The sequence below is a fragment of the Armigeres subalbatus genome, chromosome 3, assembly GCF_024139115.2.
Source record: "Armigeres subalbatus isolate Guangzhou_Male chromosome 3, GZ_Asu_2, whole genome shotgun sequence".
Lineage (NCBI taxonomy): Eukaryota > Metazoa > Arthropoda > Insecta > Diptera > Culicidae > Armigeres > Armigeres subalbatus.
In genome coordinates, this window is record NC_085141.1 from 246,906,351 (window position 1) to 246,925,906 (window position 19,556).

At 35.7% G+C, this 19,556-nt stretch overlaps 1 protein-coding gene across 2 annotated transcripts; it reads right to left on the minus strand.

Moving 5' to 3' along the window:
• Positions 1-1,411: 1,411 nt before the first annotated feature.
• Positions 1,412-18,475, minus strand: LOC134227756 (sodium- and chloride-dependent glycine transporter 1-like). 2 transcript variants are annotated; one of them, XM_062709431.1, is made up of 7 exons: positions 18,317-18,475; positions 18,011-18,254; positions 17,324-17,741; positions 16,528-17,266; positions 1,885-2,094; positions 1,640-1,813; positions 1,412-1,569 (listed from the first exon to the last, which is right to left on the minus strand). In XM_062709431.1, the coding sequence occupies exons 1-7, from the start codon at positions 18,332-18,334 to the stop codon at positions 1,474-1,476; spliced, it is 1,899 nt and encodes a 632-aa protein (XP_062565415.1). In that variant the 5' UTR covers positions 18,335-18,475; the 3' UTR covers positions 1,412-1,473. The 2 variants fall into 2 exon arrangements, with proteins under 2 accessions (XP_062565415.1, XP_062565416.1); XM_062709432.1 differs by having other exon boundaries at positions 18,321-18,430.
• Between the last annotated feature and the right edge of the window lie 1,081 nt (positions 18,476-19,556).

Consider the following 19,556-nt stretch of genomic DNA (forward strand, 5'->3'; position numbering starts at 1 on the left):
TGCAATCAGCAATATGCACATCGAATCTCGTTTGGGAATGTGTTCAGTCCCTCCCAGCCTTGGGTAGTCGTACCAAAGTGAACCTATATTGGGTTCCTGGTCATTTGTGGCATTGAAGGCAATGAACAAGCTGATATGCTGGCAAGACTTGGTTCATCTCGACAATTCATAGGTCCAGAACCTTGTGGTGTATCTGCGTGTTCTCTTAGAATGGAACTGAAATCTTGGGAACATTCAAAAATAGAGGACATTTGGAAGAACACCTTAATTGCGAGGCAGTCAAAACGTTTCATCACACCAAACGTATTTATCACTCGCAGAATCTTAGATCTTTCAAAAAAGATCTTAACACATATACAGGTCTTGTAACAGGCCATTGCCTGAGCCGTTATCACTTGAAGCTGCTAGGAAAACTTCAAGATGATGTATGTCGCTTCTGCGGTATACATGTGGAAGACTCGGAACATCTGTTATGCCATTGTCCGGCAATTTTAGAAAAAGATTACAGTTCTTCAACAGGGGCTGATAGAACCCTCTGAAGTTTGGAGAACAAGTCCCAATTTGGTAGTGCGATTCATCAGAACCATAATACCGTATTGGGAAGACGCTGGTAGTCAAGGTGATGCAATTGCTCTACATAGCAATGATGCGTCAACTTGACAAAGCTATATGAAATGGGGCATATATCACAATAGATCTAACAAATGGTCGCAGTGATTAAAATACCCAACAGGGAAAAAAAAAATGACACCTAGATATTTTACTTCACTTGAATAAACTAATTGTGTTTGATTCAAGAAAAGGGGTTTCAGTTGTACCTTTCTCCGTTTGGTGAAAGGGATAATGGAAGTTTTTGTAGGATTTATGCCTAGTGAAATAATTTTGAAATCAGATTTTAAAGCAATTCACCATAAAAGGTCTGAATACGAAAGACATAAAAATCTAGACTATAATGGGCGATAGGCAAAACATCCGCCAACGAAAAGCTTATCTCGTGAATCTCGCATCATTGAAAGTACAACATTCGTGGATAAGATTCGCACAAACCCCGAGAAAAAATTCCAATAGATTTTGTTTATCAGATAAATTATGTATGTACCTATATAAATATAATTATTCCTAAACCCATAACCAAACAAAAGGACAATCAGAGTGAAATATTTGTCTCTCGTTCCACAAATACCCCATTGATAGCGCATACTCGGCGCATACCTCCGTATTTAGCAAAGCAAAACAATACATGGTGTGTGGCGAAGTAATTCAAACAGGTAGTCTTAAAATTAACTGCAAGCGTAGTGTAATCAGCAGATTCGCATAGAATGTCAACTTCAAATATGTGTAAAGCAGCGAACGATATTCACATTAGGGACAGACTGTGATAACGTGGCCTCTCAGTTATGGAGCTTTACGCTTGTAATAAATAATGGTAACCAGATTTATTTTTATTTGACACTTAACAACAACTGCATCTTTTCATATCTCAATGCCATTGCCTTCGTACTCGAAACGATATAACGGAGATTTAGACGGTTTCCATTCAGCGGTGGGTTTGAGCAGCTTTGCTATGATCTGAAATGTGAACGGATGTCGAAAGTTCTGGATTACAGAATATCTCATGGAAAGGTTTAAATGTTCGAACCTGCACGGGGGATTGGATCGATCTGTCAGAAACGATTTTGTACAGAGCTGTGACCAGTATTATGATCATGGGAAGCAGTCCGATAAACCAACCGACAAGATCCGCCCAGTTTGGGTAAACGTACTTTCCGTACGAAACGGGTTTGTACTGAATCCAGTTGAAGGATAAAATGAACTGAAAAGAAAGAAACATTTATCAAATGATTGCATCATGTACTGAGAATATAACCCCTGCGCTGGACTTACCAACAACGTGCTTGGAGTAACAAACTTCCAAGCAGTTGTCCAAAAGTATTTAAAGAAGAGCGATCGTTTGCCAATCATTTCCTCGATGTTGCTGATGAATCTAGCCGAGCCGTAGATCCAAGCGATCAGTATACACTCGATGATGGCAATTAGCAGTACCGACCAATTAGCTGCATACTTATCGACCAGCTGGAACCAATACATCCCGCTCTGAAACAGAAAAGACAACTTAAACCATGCGTCTCCATCGAATTTCATTCCCTCCAACTCTCATCGTGGCAATTTTTCATCTTATTTTGAGAGCGTTTAATTATTAAACCAATTATTAGAAAAGGGCGGCAGGGGCTATGTCCAATGGATGGACGACGCTTCCCACTACGAGTCGTGGGGCTTGCCTAGAATGTGGTAGGGTTTAACAGTAGACAACGCCCGCGAGGAAGACCAACATAAACTGTTGCCTTCGAAAGGAAAGGTCTATGTACCATCTATGTTGGGATGCAGATGCCAATGATCCACGTGCATCAGCTGTTGACAGAACTTTTCATCATTCAAACCGCGAAAATCGGACGACGGCGGGGGTTTGGCTTGTAGTTAAGAATGGCGGACAATAACTCAGTGAAAATAGGGCTTGATAGTGATTCAACGGGAACAAGATGTATAATATATATATTTAATACAACAATATATTGAATACAACAAATGAATTTCATTTACAAGCAAATGTTTGTGAAATAATATTAAAATTAATGGTTTGGAAATTACTGGTGTTGCGGAGGTGAGGTATTTTGTCAATTTTACCGACACTAGAAAACAAGGGCATTTTTTCAAATGATGCACTTGTAAAACACAGGTTTAACCCTTGACTTCTATACAAAACTGATAATTTTGTGTAGTAGTTCGAACGTTTATGTAAATGTTGATGTTTAGAAGGATTTCAATTGTTGGAATGATATTTGATTTAGGAATTGTAGATTTACATCCAAAATCGAAAAATTTAGATGGAATATCAATAATTAGTTTTTTTAAACAGAATAATTAGCATATTCTGATATGGAGCAAGATTTGAAATTAATTTGGATTTGTGTTTGAAATTGGTTTACATTTAGATTGGATTCGAGGTAAACCAAATACTGAGTGGAGTTGGATTGGAATTTATGTGAATAGAATTTGTATTGGATTTTAATGAAACTTGAATTGTTTGTACACTGTACAGTTGTAAAACATCGAGCGAAAATTGTGAATGAGTTTCAACCAGATTTGAATTAAAATTGAATATGAATTTCATTGCATTTGAATTGGATTTGGATTGGATGCACCCTGGAATTGATTAAAGTCAAGTGTTTGACTAGATTTAAGCGCGGATAAAGTTTGGAAAGAATTTGGATTGAGCTTGAATAGGAATTTATTCTAGAGCACAGATTGAAAAAAAATATTCTAGAACACAGATTGAATTTAAAAACTTGATGAAATTGGATTCGGATTTAATTGTATTTGGAACGATTTAGGTTTGATTGGAATGGGTTTGATGTTGAAAAGATTTTATTTCGTTTGGATTTGGAATGGATTTGAAAAATATTTGAATTTGATTTCGAATGGAATTGAAATGGATTTTGAAGTAATTTTGGTAGAATTATAAATTAAATCGAAATGGATTTCAATTTGGATTGGATTTGAATCGGATTAAGAATTAATTTAGATATAATTTGAATTAGATTTCGATTAGATTGAACTAAATATAATTATTTGGATTTGAGTTGAATTTGAACTGGATTTTGATTGGATGTTTTAATTTAATTTCAGTTAGATTTTTAAATTGATTTTGATTGGATTCAAATATAGTTTGAATTGGATTTGGATTGGATTTGTATTGAATTTCGATTGGATTTGGATTAGATTTGAATTAGGTTTAGGGTTTCCAGTAGCCTTGCGAGCAAAGGCGTAGTATTGCCAATCCGGAGATGGCGAGTTCGATTCTCGGTCCGGTCTAGGATGTTTTCGGGTAGGAAACAATATAGAGCCATTAAAGAAAAAGAAGAAGAATTGGGTTTGGATTAGATTCGTATTATATTTGAGGTGTCAGACCATTTGGCCGAATGTCGTTCAACCGAATGCCGTTTAGCCGAACGTGTCGTTTGGCTGAATGCCGTTTGGCCGAATAATTAAAATTTGACCTCAGATTACAAGAAGTGAATTAATGAGAAGTAGGAAGTGAAAAGTGGAACAAAGATGATCTTTTTTCGTCCTTCTTCTTTCTTCCTGCTTCCTTCTCCCTTATTTCATCTTTCTTCTTCTTTCTTCCTTCTTCATTCCTTCTTCTTCCTCCTCTTTTCTTATTTGTTTATTTTTTATTCAGAGTTGATTTTGCTTCATATTGCATGCTACTCGCTGTCTGACTTATCACTTCTCACCTATCACATCTCACTTCTCACCAATAACTTCACACTACTTATTTCTCATTTGTCACTTCTCACTTCTTGCTTCCCACACTAAATAAGAAAACGTATTTCAACTATTCGGCCAAATGATCCTAAACCATATTTGAATAAGATTAAGATTCGATTTAAATTGGATTTGGATATTGATTGGATTTGAATTAGATTTGGATTGTCAAAGTCTTTAATTGGATTAGGATTAAATCAAATTTGATTTGAATTTTGATTGAATTTGAATTCAATGAAGATTCGATTTGAATTAGTCTTGGTTTGTATGTTGATTGGATTTGGATTGAATTTGGATTGGACTTTGATTACATTTGAATAGGATTTTGATTTGGATTGGATTTGAATCCGATTTGGATTGTATTTTAATTAATTTGAATTTGAATTTGAAAAGATTGGATTTGGATTGCATTTTGATTAGATTGAGAATCAATTTTCATAGGATTCGGACTGAATTTGAAAGAAATTTGGGTTGGATTAAGATTGATATTGGAATTTGAATAAGTTTTGATTGAGTTTGGATTAAATTCCAATGCGATTTGGATTGAATTTAGATTGGATTTGATTGGATTTAATTCGATTTGGATAGAAATAAGAGTTGGATTGGATTTGAATTGAATTTCAATTAGATTTGAATTGTATTTGCACGGATTTTGGATTAGATTTGAATCGGATTTGGTCTTGACTCTTGATTTAGATAAAATTTGAATCTCGATTGGATTTGAATCGATTTTGGATTGTATTTGAATTAAATTTAGATTAATTTCATACTAGATTATTTAGATCGGATGTGGATTATATTTGAATTTATTTTGGATTTAATTTAAATTGTTTTTTTTTTTATTTGGATTGGATTTGTATTTTAATTTGCATTGGTTTTGGATTAGATTTGAATTGAATTTGGATTTGGAATTTGCATTAGATTTGAATTTAGTTTGGCGTGGATTTAGATTGGATTGGATTTGGAATATATTTGGATTATATTTGGATTGGATATATAGATTGGATTAGGGTGGGGGGGGGGGGGGCCCATAGCGTAGTTGGCTACATGTTCGCCTCATAAGCGAATGGTCATGGTTTCGATTCCCAGCCCCTCCACCCAGTGATTCGTACAGTACATTTTTGTTGCTATTATCATGTCACATTGTTTGTACCGGACAGAATGTTGCACAACATTCTCTTGTGACAATTGTAGTGTTGTAGACACATGCCATTCATGGCAATGAATGTATTACCCGCGAGTCGTTCGTATCATGTGACAATATTCGTGCCGCCTGTGAATGTATCGCTATCTATTATGATGGTAGTGCAAAATGAATGTTCTGAGCAGTCATAAAAGCTATGATGCTTATAGAAAAAGAAAATTAATAAACAATTTGTTTCGTTTGGCTGCTTTGGGGCCGCACACTTATTACGTAAAGGCTTATGGCGGGTGCGGTAAGATCAAAAAATAATTTATAATGAAACAATTTTTCATATGGGAGGGAGACACTTTATATATTTTAAAGACCGTTTCTACAGGCTTAAAATCATTTAAATAAGCATTTAAATAATTTAATATTTCAAATAAGTATATTTCAAAAAAGCACTAAAAACCAATATAATAACAAAAAAATTAGGCTCGTACCTATAATTGTATGATAAGTAATCTTATTTTCTTGGTTGAACCACATTTTTTATTTCAAAATTTTGATTTTTATTGTTGAAAACCCAGGTTGGGGAAATTGGGGTAATATGCACCCTCGGGGCAAAACGACCTATTTGCATTTTTGAATACATTTTCAACAGTTTTTCCAGAGTATTTACTACAGCGCATGTAGTTCGGATCTATAACTAGCGATCCAGTAGTAAACATTAATGAAAATATTCCTGGAACATCGCCGAATATGCCAAAAAGTCGTTTTGCCCCGGGGGTGCATATTACCCCAGTTACCCCTAATTCCACTAGCGGTGATGATGCGTCCAAACAATCGATGCATTCCAGCTATAATTGCCTACCTTAAGGCGTTTACCGACGCTTGCTTCATACATAGATAAATGATTGAAACGTTTGATGATCAAAGTTATCCCAAATTGAAGAGTCAAAAAACTCCACAATTTTTTTTTTTTTAAACAAGTTTAAAATTATCAAATAATCAAGAACAATTGCCTAATACGTTATACATGTAGCAGTACTCGTTTTAAAAATATGAGAAAAGCCACTTACGGAGGAAATATGTACAAAACAATTAAAAAAATGATCAATTTTCCCCCGCTTCACGGCACTATAGATCGTGGTAACGAAATAATTCGTAACCTGATTGCAGTTTAGGATAGCGATCCATTTATTGATAATATGGTAGTCACATATGCTGAAGTCGTAGTCAACGCTAGATGTTAGCTTAGAATTTTTAATGTGAGAACGAACGTCGTCAGCTCAAACAGCATACTTCTTTAACAAATATCAGCATAAACACTTTCAAGGACACATGTTATGGTCATATTTCTTGGATTCAAATGGTCCTAATTGATTTTGAAAAAGATGCACCCAAAAAAAAAAGCTTATAAATCAATATCGATAATCCGTGAACGTGAATTTTAAAATAAACGTAAGAAACGGCTCAGCGAAATCGATTTCTAGTGGTTTTTACTCGCGTGAAAGAAAAAAATATTGTGTATAAATTAGCGTAAACCGTTCATCTTTCTTAAATCTTTCACTTGCTGTGTATATGCAAATCGAGTTTTCATAATATTGTAATTATTGTTCATTTCGGGTGGCCAATACCCGGAAAATAGGAAATTAAACTTATAAATCCCAAAATCCGCGTAAAGGAAGGACAAAAAGCGAGCTCAGCGTTTAATTAACTGTATTATTTACAAATATTTAGCTCCATTAGTGATGCATTCATCACCTTCAAAATTATATTCCATTCGATTAATTTGTGACACATATTATGTCGCATAGAAAAATGTCACGGTAGCTCATGACTTTTTTTTCTGTCATGCTACAATAATTTGTGTTACATGACCGTCACACATGCAACACGTGACCATCAACAGATTTACAGTTCAAGACAGTACATTTTAAGGACATAGTTGGAGGAGTACCACGATGGCAGTCAATATGGCACCGGACCTTCCACGGGTCAACCCCACACCTCCCGCACTCCTCTCCCACCAACATTCGAATGCATCGAACAGCATCGAACAAAAGTATAATATTCAAATTATATTATGCATATTTATTCATTTCCCGTGATAATGAACATGTTTCTTCAAAGAGTCCTATGAATTTCGGCTCGAATTTTATCGTAAATTAGCAGTTTCGTGCCAATTTAATAGCCGTTCGCGATTCGGTGGGCTTATCACTGCACTTCACTTCTTCTCAAAGGGCATAGAAAAATCAAGTTTTTACTCACTTCTCCGCACATGAGCAGCCCGAAATGTTGATAGAATGCAAATTAAACATCACTTTTTGAAATCAGTCACTCGTTTGAACCGAAAACCTAATATAAACTGCTATTTTTGCCCGGAAAAACGATTAAAAACTGACCGCGGAGCGAATGTAAACACCGGCAGCGACAGCAGCAAACTAATACATAGGGTGGTTCAAAAAATGATTTTGCTCCGCCGCGCTCAGTCGATTATGATTCATAATTTGGGTGTCATCCGATGGTTTGGGTTGGTTTGAATAGAGGCTTACCGTTAACAGGTCGTTTCAGGTTTGTATGACAGTTGATATGGCGAGGTTGAATTTTACATTATTTTGATTGTGGCACTCCGTCACTGGGCGCTGGCGAGGGGGGAGACCATATGACTGGATGAAATATTCAAACATTGAATGATGGTTTCAATGGTTGGGAGTCGATTTTAATCGAGGTTGCGAATCTTTAGCATGATAATTAGGCTTATTTTTTGCGTTACATAATCAATGGATCTTTCCTGCGGTGCGATTTTCGTTCAGTGAAGTCTCCGGAATGTTGCTTTAAGCTATGTTGATTCTCTTTTCGCACGCGTTTGGAGGGAAGGCGCTATAGCCAGTGTAATGAAAAGTTTAGTTTCTCATACTAGTTTTCATACAAACTTGAACCGGCTAGTGCTCAACCAGTTTTTGTTCAAATCGGTTTTTGGAGGACACACGGAGCATGGGACGGAATCGAGTGAGCGTGGTGGAGCTGGGTCGTTTTTTGAACCACCCTACTAATATTCTTTGTTTTTTTATAAATACAACACCAATACTACTACAGTATATGACAGTTTTTATTGTACCAATACTATCTAAGCTTTGATTTGGTACTCAACCCACCTTCACCTTAATCCACTGCCTCCACCAAACCCTTGTCAGTCGCCAGAAGCGCAGTCCGTACGGTGGCGTTTTGGGGAACGCGCCTCACCGACACGGCTGCCTGATGACGACTGACAAAAACTGTTCTTCTCGGAGGCATTCCTCCAAAGTTCTTCGATTAATACGCGAGGAGAAGTGGATGAACGCTGTCATCAGAGGAAAAGTAGAATCACTGAAATTTAACACGGCAAGGTATAGCCAATAGAATTGAAAATAATTTTAAAAATTACAAACAGAGATTTTTTTGAAAATGATTTATCCAGCTTTCCACGCTCGCCATAATGGCGGATCCTATAAATATTTTGACAGTAACTGCTTCCAGACAATGAACTGAAATTCGCACTTAGCAAACTATGAAACTTTGGTAACCAATACCTACGAGTTGTTTATTTATTGTGAAAATGAAAATATTTTTTTATTAGAGAAGCTGCAGCTATTTCGATAATAATTAAATCATTTACTAAAATTATTTCATACATTTCAGGAAACGAATAATGTGCATGAAATTGACTGAATCTATAATTAAGGCGTTGAATGCAGTTCCTAGCATACCAGGTTCCAAGATCTCTACGAATTGCATAGAATATCGTTCTACTCGTCAAATGTTCCGACTGTAGAGATGGAAAAAGCGAAACTACGTTAGAAATTTTCACTGGTTAATTTGCATTTCCAAGCATCATAGAATATTGCTCTGTTAGCTTATTATTAAGGCTAAATTACAGTTCGGAAAACGTGTCGCGAGATTTGGCCCCCATGCATTTTCAAAGGGGCCTTTGAATCCCGCTCTTAATTTAACTGAAAACAGCCTTCCCCCAATCGTATTCTAAATTCTACCCATTTTTATTTATTAAATATGCGATGAACTTATAACAAATATAGAAAATGTTTGTTTATAGAATGTTTATAGAAACAAAATTACTAAATGCCTATTGAAATGTTTTTTTTTTCGACGAACAAAATTAATTATATACTTAAATGCTAATGACAAATTCAGTATCAACTAAAACGATAATATTTAATTATTTCTAAGTCGACTAAGTCGAGTTAAGTACGAGACAATGAAGACGACCTTACTGTTGAGGTCGTAATATGTATCTGTCATGGTACAATTAAGTGGTGGAATTAAATGAAATTGTACAAACTCGTCTTATGACAAGTCTTAAGTAATGTTAAACGACCAGAATATTTCTTTGATGATTTCAATTGTCCTTGGAGGAAAAAATATTTGAAAATCATCCTAAACAAAACAATTAAATTTTATCGTTTAACATGATTGCGGTGAATTACTATCTGGTTTATTTCATTTATCACCATCCCAAATTGCTCAAACAAGGCGCTACAGTTTTGCAGTTTAGAAAAATTATGTGATTCATGATTGTATCAACTGAATTTTCATTAGCATTAAGTATACAATTAATTTTGTTCGTTTCAAAGGATTTGAGTACGGAAAACGAAATTCCCGCCCCTTTGAAAATGCATGGGGGCACATCTCGCGACACGTTTTGCGAACTGCAATTTAGCCTTAATAATAAACTCACAGAGCAATATTCTATGATGCTAGGAAATGCGAATGATTCACTGAAAAAATTTAACGTAGTTTCGCATTTTCATCTCTACTGTCGGAACCTTTGACGAGCCGAAGGATATTCTATGCAATTCGTAGAGATCTTGGAACCTGGTATGCTAGGAACTGCATTCAACGCCTTAATTATAGATTCAGTCAATTTCATGCACATTATTCGTTTCCTGAAATGTATGAAATAATTTTAGTAAATGATTTAGTTTTTATCGAAATGGCTGCAGCTTCTCTAATAAAAATTCATTTTCATTTTCACAATAAATAAACAACTCGTAGGTATTGGTTACCAAAGTTTCATGGTTTGCTAAGAGCGAAATTTCAGTTCAATGTCTGGAAGCAGTTACTGTCAAAATATTTATAGCATCCGCCATTATGGCGAGCGTGGAAAGCTGGATTAGGCGGGATTAGAAATTCAATTAAGATTAAAAGTAGTACCATCTGCGGAATCATTTCAAGAAAAAACTTCATTGTCATTAAAAATCAAATTAATATATGTATAATGTAGATAATAAAAATTCTAACATCATGCTATAAATTATTTATAAATAAATTTTATTTTGAAATTTTGAAAATTATTTTAAAAGCTGCATTCCATACCTCGCTGTGAAATTTTTTTCATGATTCTACTTTTTCTTTTGATGACAGAATTCATTCTTCTCTTAGCGTATGGCAACCGAACAAAGCAACGATCACTGGATTCACCACATGGACAAATGAACACAATGGACTCCCGATGATATGGACTGGCAACGACAACAATAACGAATTATGAATATTTAAAAATAGATTCTGTGTGGACTCTGTACAGCAGAGTACCACCACAGTAGATCACGGCACAGTAGCGGTTAAGAACACAGATTTGATTAGGATTTGGATTAGGATTTGATTTGGATTGGGTTTGCATTGCATTTTAATTGGATTTGGATTGGATTGAATCTGGATTCGATATTAATTAAATTTGGATACGATATGGATTGGATTGGATTTGAATTGCACTTTGATTAGATTTAGAATCAATTTAAAGCGGATTTGGATTTGGATTATATTTGAAAAAAAAAATGGATTACGTTTGGATTGGATTAAAATTTGATTTGGGTTAGATTTTGATTGGATTTCTAATATATTTTGATCGGATTTGGATTGAAATTGGATTTCAATTTAAATTGGACTTAGGATGATATAAATTAGATTTGAATCGGATTTGAAAAGGATTCCGATAGAATTTCGTTTGGATTTAAATTTGTTTTAAATACAATAAAAAAATAAGATTAGGTTTGAATTAAATTTACATAGGATTTGTATCATATATTGATTAGTTTCGATTAGATTTGAATGAGTTATTGGCAGTGGTTGTTTTTCAACGCGCCGCTGACAGCATCCTAGCGCTATCGTATATGCGCAAATAGCCAGCATGAGTCAACCGCCAGAAATTTGTATGGCGTAAAACATCTAACGCGGTTTTCTCAAAATTAGGGACTTTTCATAAAAAACTATTTGGTACCGGTTATGTAGGAAGGTGTCCGATACTACGCCTACCAAATATTTTTTCGATGAAGGTGCTTTATTTTGAAAAATCGAACCTTAGATGCCTTTCGCCATACTGATTTCAGAAAGTTAACTCCTAGTATGCCACTGTTCAGGGTGTCTACTCATCTGTAAAAATAAAATTCCCTGATTTTTCCAGGTTTTTCCAAGGTGCTTTACATCAATTTCCAGGCAAACGGTAATCGTGCCATATATAGATTATTGCAACAAAATGATCAATTCAAAAAAGTAAATATTGCGAAAAATATTATTTTAAAGAATATTTTGGTGGCTTTACAAAACAGTGTTGTAAATTACTTAAGAAATTCTTTCAGGAATTCCTTCGCAAGTTCACCCAGAAATTACTTCAGCCATTCAATCAAAATTCCTCCAGGTATTCCTTTGAAAATTTCTCCTTAGATTCCATCGGAAAATCCTCCGGATTTTAAGAATTGCTGCCGAACTTCTTCTAGCATTTAATTTGAAAATTTCTTTGCTAAAACTTTCTAGCGTTATATTACTGTTTTACTGTAAAAACCTTCAGAAAATGCTTCGAATATTCTTTTGAAATTCCTTGGGATTTTTTAGGAACTCATTCAGAAGAATCTTGAGGAAAACTTTAGAAAACACCTGGAGGAGTTTTTCCGGATATTTTGTTTTTATTAAGCTTTGGAAATTCTTCGAGAATACCTTTAGAAACTCCTTTGAAAAATCCATTCGGGATTCCTTCGGCTATTCTTTCAAAAATTACTTTAGCAAAAACCCTTCACAAATCACTTTACACTTTTTTTGAAAATCCCTTCATGTGACCTTTCGGGAATTTCTTAAAGAAACCATACGAAAAATTATTCTCACTGTAAACGTTTGGGTCTGTTCACAAATTACGTAACGCAAAAATCCGAGTTTTTGACCCCCTCCCTCCCCCTCGTAACAAAAAGTAACATTTTTCGCACCCCCTCCCTCCCCCATATAACGCGTAACTGAGAAAATTTTAAATCATTTTTTTTTCTCTGAAGCATGTGGGTTTTGGTATTTATTGAAAACTGTTAGAATAGGAACGGCACATGATTAAAACCAAAAATATCAAGAATACAGCTAGTAAAAACAAAAATAGAATTTGCGACCATGGCCATTTCGGTGTTGAACTTAATCTAGAATTAAAAAAACACCTAAATAAAGATTAAAAAAAAAAAAAAAACCATGGCCATTCAAATTTCAGTTTAGCGGGACTGTTCTGTCGAGAAATACGATATTCGCTTTGTTCTTTTAGGTATAACGGTCCCGCTATGTGTTTGATTTCGGTAATGTCTAAAACGATAACGATAGACAAATCATTTTTAAATTGGACTGTTTATGTGATTGAAGTGGTTGAGCTAAAATGCAATTGCTTAGAATGAAAATGCCTAGAAATTTAGCAACAATTATTCGAACAAAACTCGCTGTCTTTAGGATTCCCGAAAAAACATTAAAATAGCCTGCACTGATGAAAAGTAAAAAACTACAAAGACTAGCATTGGACAATTATGGGTAAAACGGTAGTGAAGAGGATAGGTTGATGCGTATTCTATCTTGATCAAGACCTATTACCAATAACTTCAATCAGTGATTAAAAAACCTTTAAAATATTTTTTTATTCGCGTTATGCGTAACATTTGGTAGTACCCACCCCCTACCCCACCTTTCAGTGTAACAAAGTATAACGCAAGTTGGACCCCCTCCCCCCAAAAGCGTTACGTAATTTGTGAACAGACCCTTTCGTTACTCAAAATTACTAGAAACAATCAACTTTAGCTGGCTTCTATCCCTCTCTTACTAACTGTACAATAAAATGATATTGATTGTATATATCACAAAGAAATACGGCTCCGTAAAGCGTTATACACGCCTGAGCCTACCAAATAAACGAACTTGGAAAAAAAAAAACAATCAACTTTTAAAACGAAAGTGCGATATTCTCAAAAGCACATTTTTTTTTCTCTCTGTGTATGGATTAGAATTGGATAGAAATAGGGTTTGATTTAGATTGTATTTTGATTTGGATTAGATTTAGATTGGATTTTCGTTTGATTTTGATTGGATTTGAATCGGATCTGGATTGAGTTTAAAATGATTTTGAATTAGATTAAGAGTTAATTTGATTTTTTAGCAATGAATAAGGATTGGATATGAATTCAATTGTGATACATAGCATATGCATTCGATTTCAATTGGACTTTGATTTCGCTCGGATTGGAATTGGAATTGATTTGGATTCGCATTAAATATTGATTAGGTTTGATATTTGAATACGATCTGGCTTGTATTTCAATTAAATTAGAATGGATATTGGTTGAATTTGAATTGGATTTGAAATACATTTGTATTAGAATTGAACTTGTGTTAGTGAAGGATTGGATTTGAATATAGATTTGATTTGGAATCGAAATAAATTAGATTGAGTTAAAATATGAGTCAGATTTGATTAGTATTGAGTGTGAATTGAATTTGAATTCTATTAGAGTTTGATTCGGATAGCGTTTTCAAATCAGATTTGTATTCGTACAAGACCGGATGCAATTTTTATGCATTTGGTGAGAAATATCTTCGACAATAATTCCAAAAATCGGTTTGTGGTTCAATGTGCTTTTGTCAGATTTTTTTTAGTTCATAACTGTGGGGAATAAAGTGAGTCTGAAAAATGCATTTGCATTTGTTGGTTACATTGATGGATAAAGTGAAACGTATTTCTTAAATGGTCTGTGTTCGTATCCGTATAGCTCGAAAACGGTTGTATTGATTTTTTTCATTCCTTTTGCATATATGTTCGTTATCGTTTCCGACGGGTTTATATAATATTTCCTCATGCGAAATTAACGAGTTAGAGTAAAATCAGCAGTGATTCAAATCGTTCGGGGCTGTCAGTTTGAATATGAATCTGGAACATTCATTCTCCCAGCAGCTGTTCTAGATTCATTTTTTATACCAGTCAAATGTCAAAAAAATAAAACTGGTATAACGCTCCGTTCTATTTTCTGCAGATTTGAACCACGATTGAATCACGAGATTCAAATATTTTTCAATTGTTTTGGTGTATGAATGCGTCATTTTATCTACGGATCAATCCACTTTGCAATTACGGCGCCTTTCTTGGCAGCAACATAAGGATTTCATTTAATTGAAAATTTGAAAAACATGAATGGAACACTGCTGGAGAAACCAACATGTTTGTTCTATTTTGCTTAGATGCAAACTAGAATAGTGGTCGAGAATTTGGAATGAAACTGAATCACTACTGATTTCACTCGTTGAGTAAATCGTGAAAAACTAAAATTGAGAATCGTATGGAAACTGATGATTATGTAGCTGCTGAGCAAGGTACGGTAAATGCAAAAAGATTGATCCGTACATAAAATGACGCATTCATACACCAAAACAATTGAAAAATATTTGAATCTCGTGATTCATTCGTGGTTCAAATCTGCAGAAAATAGAACTAAGCGGTATAACAGTTTTAAGCTTTTGAATCTCGACTGTTATAAAACATGAATCTTGAGCCACTGCTGGGAAAGTGCATGATTCAGATTCATATTCAAACTGACAGCCCCGAACGATTTGAATCACTGCTGATTTTACTCTAATGAGAAGAAATTTGAAATTTAATCGCAGTAGGCTGACAGGAATTCTAGATGATTCGAACGGTGAAAATAAACGATCATTCAGTGTCCTGTTTTTGAGGCGTGAACATGCGAATAATCCTTCGGTGTTCCGCACTTGTTTTCGTTGGTAAAAGGCAAATCGGAAGACGGATTTGCTTGGCTACGACAATAAAGTTTTGTTAGACTTCGTAAATGCGCCTGAAGCACACGCGCCGCTAACTCTTCGGCCACAAAGCCAAAGTTCAATTTGGATTGGATTTGAATCCTGTTGGGTTCGAATCTTTTTGAAAATCTGCAGACAAAATATTCAACGAATGAAGGTGCGCGTTCTGTGATGTGTATTTTTTATTAGGGCTGAGTTTTGGCTGGTGCATTTCGGTTCCCGGGTGGATACGACACAAGGGAGGCGAGGTACACAACAAGCAAAAGGATTTGATAAATTAAAATACGATTTGCGGACCCACCGTGTTTGGCGACGTGCAGCCATGGGCCGAGTGCAATGGAAAAATACTTTCTGTATGCTACAACCTTCTCCTACCATAGTTTTCAAATAGATAAGTAATAAGAGTTTAGGACTACCTTTGAAAACATCAGCGAATTCTGAACAAAATCCTGCTGATGATTATGAACACCAAAATCAGAACATCGAACGAACGCATTTGGGAGTCAGACCAAGTTTAAGGCCCGTTGCCAGACCTCAGAGCTACATATAATTGAGGATCTACTTCCAAATAAAGTGTGTATTTTCTTAAAACTTACCAATAAACAGTAATCTAGATTTAAGGGCCAATTTTAATATAATATAAAAGCAAAATGAAAAAAAAAATAAAATAAATTTAAAATAAATAAAATATATATTTGAGATATACACCCAGGTTTTTTTTACACGGTTGGAATTCATTAATTTCTCGGTTAACCTGAACTTTTACAGCTTTTCAAATACCCCCAGAATTTTCTTTGATTTTTTGTGATTTTTTTCGTGGGGTTATCTCATCTTTTCGTTGACGCTGAAGGTCTTAAACGACTAAAACCAAACCGTGTAAAAAAAACCTGGGTGTATGCAGTCAGGCTTCACTCAAAAAATGTGTTGCAAGTGAGGTTCTATCTGCTATCATATTGTTGGTAATACTGAATTATACTTACATTCGTAATAAACACCAATCCTCCAATGTATCCCACGACGGCCACTCCAAAAACGACCCTCATCTTCCACTGCCGTAGCTTGGGAAATGTGTCCAGAATACCCGTCACTACCGTTTCCATCAGTGTAAATTGAGAATCCAGTCCCAGCGTTAGCAGCATGAAAAAGAACAGGACCGACCAAAACATGGGCATCTGCAACTTAGTGACCATTTCCGGGAAGACGACGAATGCCAATCCAGCACCCTGATCGATCACGCTCCCTACCTCGGTATCCAACTCATGTGCTAGAAATCCTAAGATAGAGAATATTACAAATCCAGCGAAAAACGACGTCAATATATTGGAGATGGCAACGATGATTGCATCTCGGTAACAATTGTTCGAGAACTTATTGTAGGAAGCCAAAGTTAGAAGGCCTCCCCAGGCTGGACTTAGTGCGAAGAATATTTGCACGGCCGCGTCACCCCAAATCTGGGCACTTTTCAACTTCTCCCAGTCTGGCTCTAGATAGAACATGATTCCGTTGTACGATCCCGGCAGTGTGATCCCGCGAACAAACAGCATTAGCAGCACAACGTACGGAAACAAGGCGGTGAAGTACACGACCTTTCCGGAAGACTTTACACCTCGGCATAGACATAAAAACACTATCAACCATGCCCCTAGTAGGGATAGGGCCAAAGTTACGCTGATGTTACCCGTCGTCTCGATACCCGAGGAAAGTCGAAGCAAATAGTTCCTGTAGAGTTAACGAATACGATAGTAAGGGTCTTAAAGTTTTAAATTACCTACATACTTGAAAAAATCTTCCGCTGGGGGCTTCTTCGGGAGTTTTGTGAAATTCATAATCGAATTCACATTCATGTGGCACTTTTTCATGTAGTACGTTCCATTCAAGCCGACGCATCGACTCTCCTCTTCGTACGAGTAGCAGTTATTGCTACTCCAGAGATGATCACAGCCCTTCCACGGTAAAGGTTCCTCGAAGGACGCCACCATATAGAACAAAGTCCACGCCAGGATGACATTATAGTACAGCATAACAATTCCAGCGATCAGCACCATGCCAACACCTACGCCCTGAAACAGGGGTGAGAACCTTCGAAATAGTACCGCCGGTCCTAGCCCAGCGTACTGGGCCAGGGACAGTTCCATGAACATCAATGGGAGACCAGCAATAACCAGCATAATGGTGAAGGGGATGAGAAAGGCACCTGTGAATTAAATTTCAGTAACATCTAAATGCATAATTTTCTTAGAAATAAATCTCAAGTTCCCCTCCTTTATATGATCAAATTGACCATCTAAAAAATGTTCTCCACGAACACGATACCTAGACAATGCTTGTGGATGACCAACGCACACTTGGAGTCTTTGAAAGACAAGTTCTGCAAATCATCTGGTCATCATAATTCATATTTGATTTTGTACGTTTTGTACTTCGAATTACAGACCCAACGAATTTTAATATGTTGACACCTACCTCCTCCATTGTTGTAGCACAGATATGGAAACCGCCATACATTTCCCAGGCCAACTGAATACCCTAACAACGACAGCAGAAAATCGAATCTCCCCGTCCAGGATCCACGTTTCGTTAGCACTTCGTCTTGTTCATCACACTCGGACTCATACGTTCCCATTTTCCGACTTTGTTGCATGGCCATGCTACTATCTAACCAAGAATTGGTCAACGTATTGCTGATTCGGCGCAATTGTGAACTAGTCTGTAAAAGCAAAGGAATCAAATTGATCTCATCTTACGGGTCGTAGAAAATGGCTCCAATACTTGCGGTTGTCTGTCCATTGATTGATTCTACCGACTTCAACGAACAAAAATCTAACACTGGGTACAAAACTGATGGATGAGCTGGCAGGCGCTAAGCTGAGATAGTTTCAAACGAGATTAGCTACCGCAGCAGAAGCGGGTTTTGGCAAACACATGTTAAACATCTTACATATGCGCATGAATTTCCGAACCTAGTTTACTTTATGGATTTATATTGCTGCAATGCGATGCATATCCGAGGATACATATTATTAGATATAGATAATTACTCGCGAAGAAAATATATCAATCAGGTGGTAATATTCCATGATGGGATTTTTTTTCTACACGTGTTATCCTTCACAAACGGAGTGTTGTATCAAGTGTACCACCTCATTATCCAAATTTTCTGTTTCTCACGGATGAGCAATCAAAACTGTGGATTTGATTTTTCTGGAGTGAACAAGAATGCGCAAGAACATTCAGATCTCGGGTACTTTCAAAGCGCATATGATCGTAAATAAGTAAATAAGCCATACCCCGATGTAACGAACCTTTTTTTGTTCGTAGATTGTGTTTGTTTGTTAAGCCGAAACAAATATGAATTCCTTCTTTTGTTCTGTTAGTCTTTCAATAACAAAGGGGGTGGGAAATAAAAAATAAATGAATAAATTGATAAAATCGAAAAAAATAACCAGTTTAGGGTAACGGCTGCATTTTGGACCGGGCTCATATTTTGGACCACCTAGCTAAATTTTGCTTTTATATCATACAAAACTAAATAAAACATGCAACATTTAAATTTTATTGCAAAAAGAAACTATCCATAAAGTATCTCCTACATTTGTTTCTTATAAAATATAGCCATTATTAAGAATATTTTCATGTATTTACCCATTCTGACTGGATTAGAACAAAATCAAGACGACATGGTAAAATTGAATTCAACTTTCAAAAGCTGTAAGTATATTTGTACATAGATATAAAACATGTGAATGATGTTGTTGCCTTATTAGAACCTAATTGAAGCAGTTTCAGACCTGGAGCAAAACATTGTAAGTATTCAGTATTCTGAGGCACCGTCGTGCGGGGCTACTTTTGATTCCGGGGGCTACTTTGGATTTTTGATTTTCTAAAAAAAAACTAAACGAAAAAAATACCAAATTTGAAACAGAAAGTTACCATCCATTCAACAACAAGACACCCGGATGGTGATAATGGCAATTTGAGAGTAGATAACGTTATAATTCTTGTTTCAAAA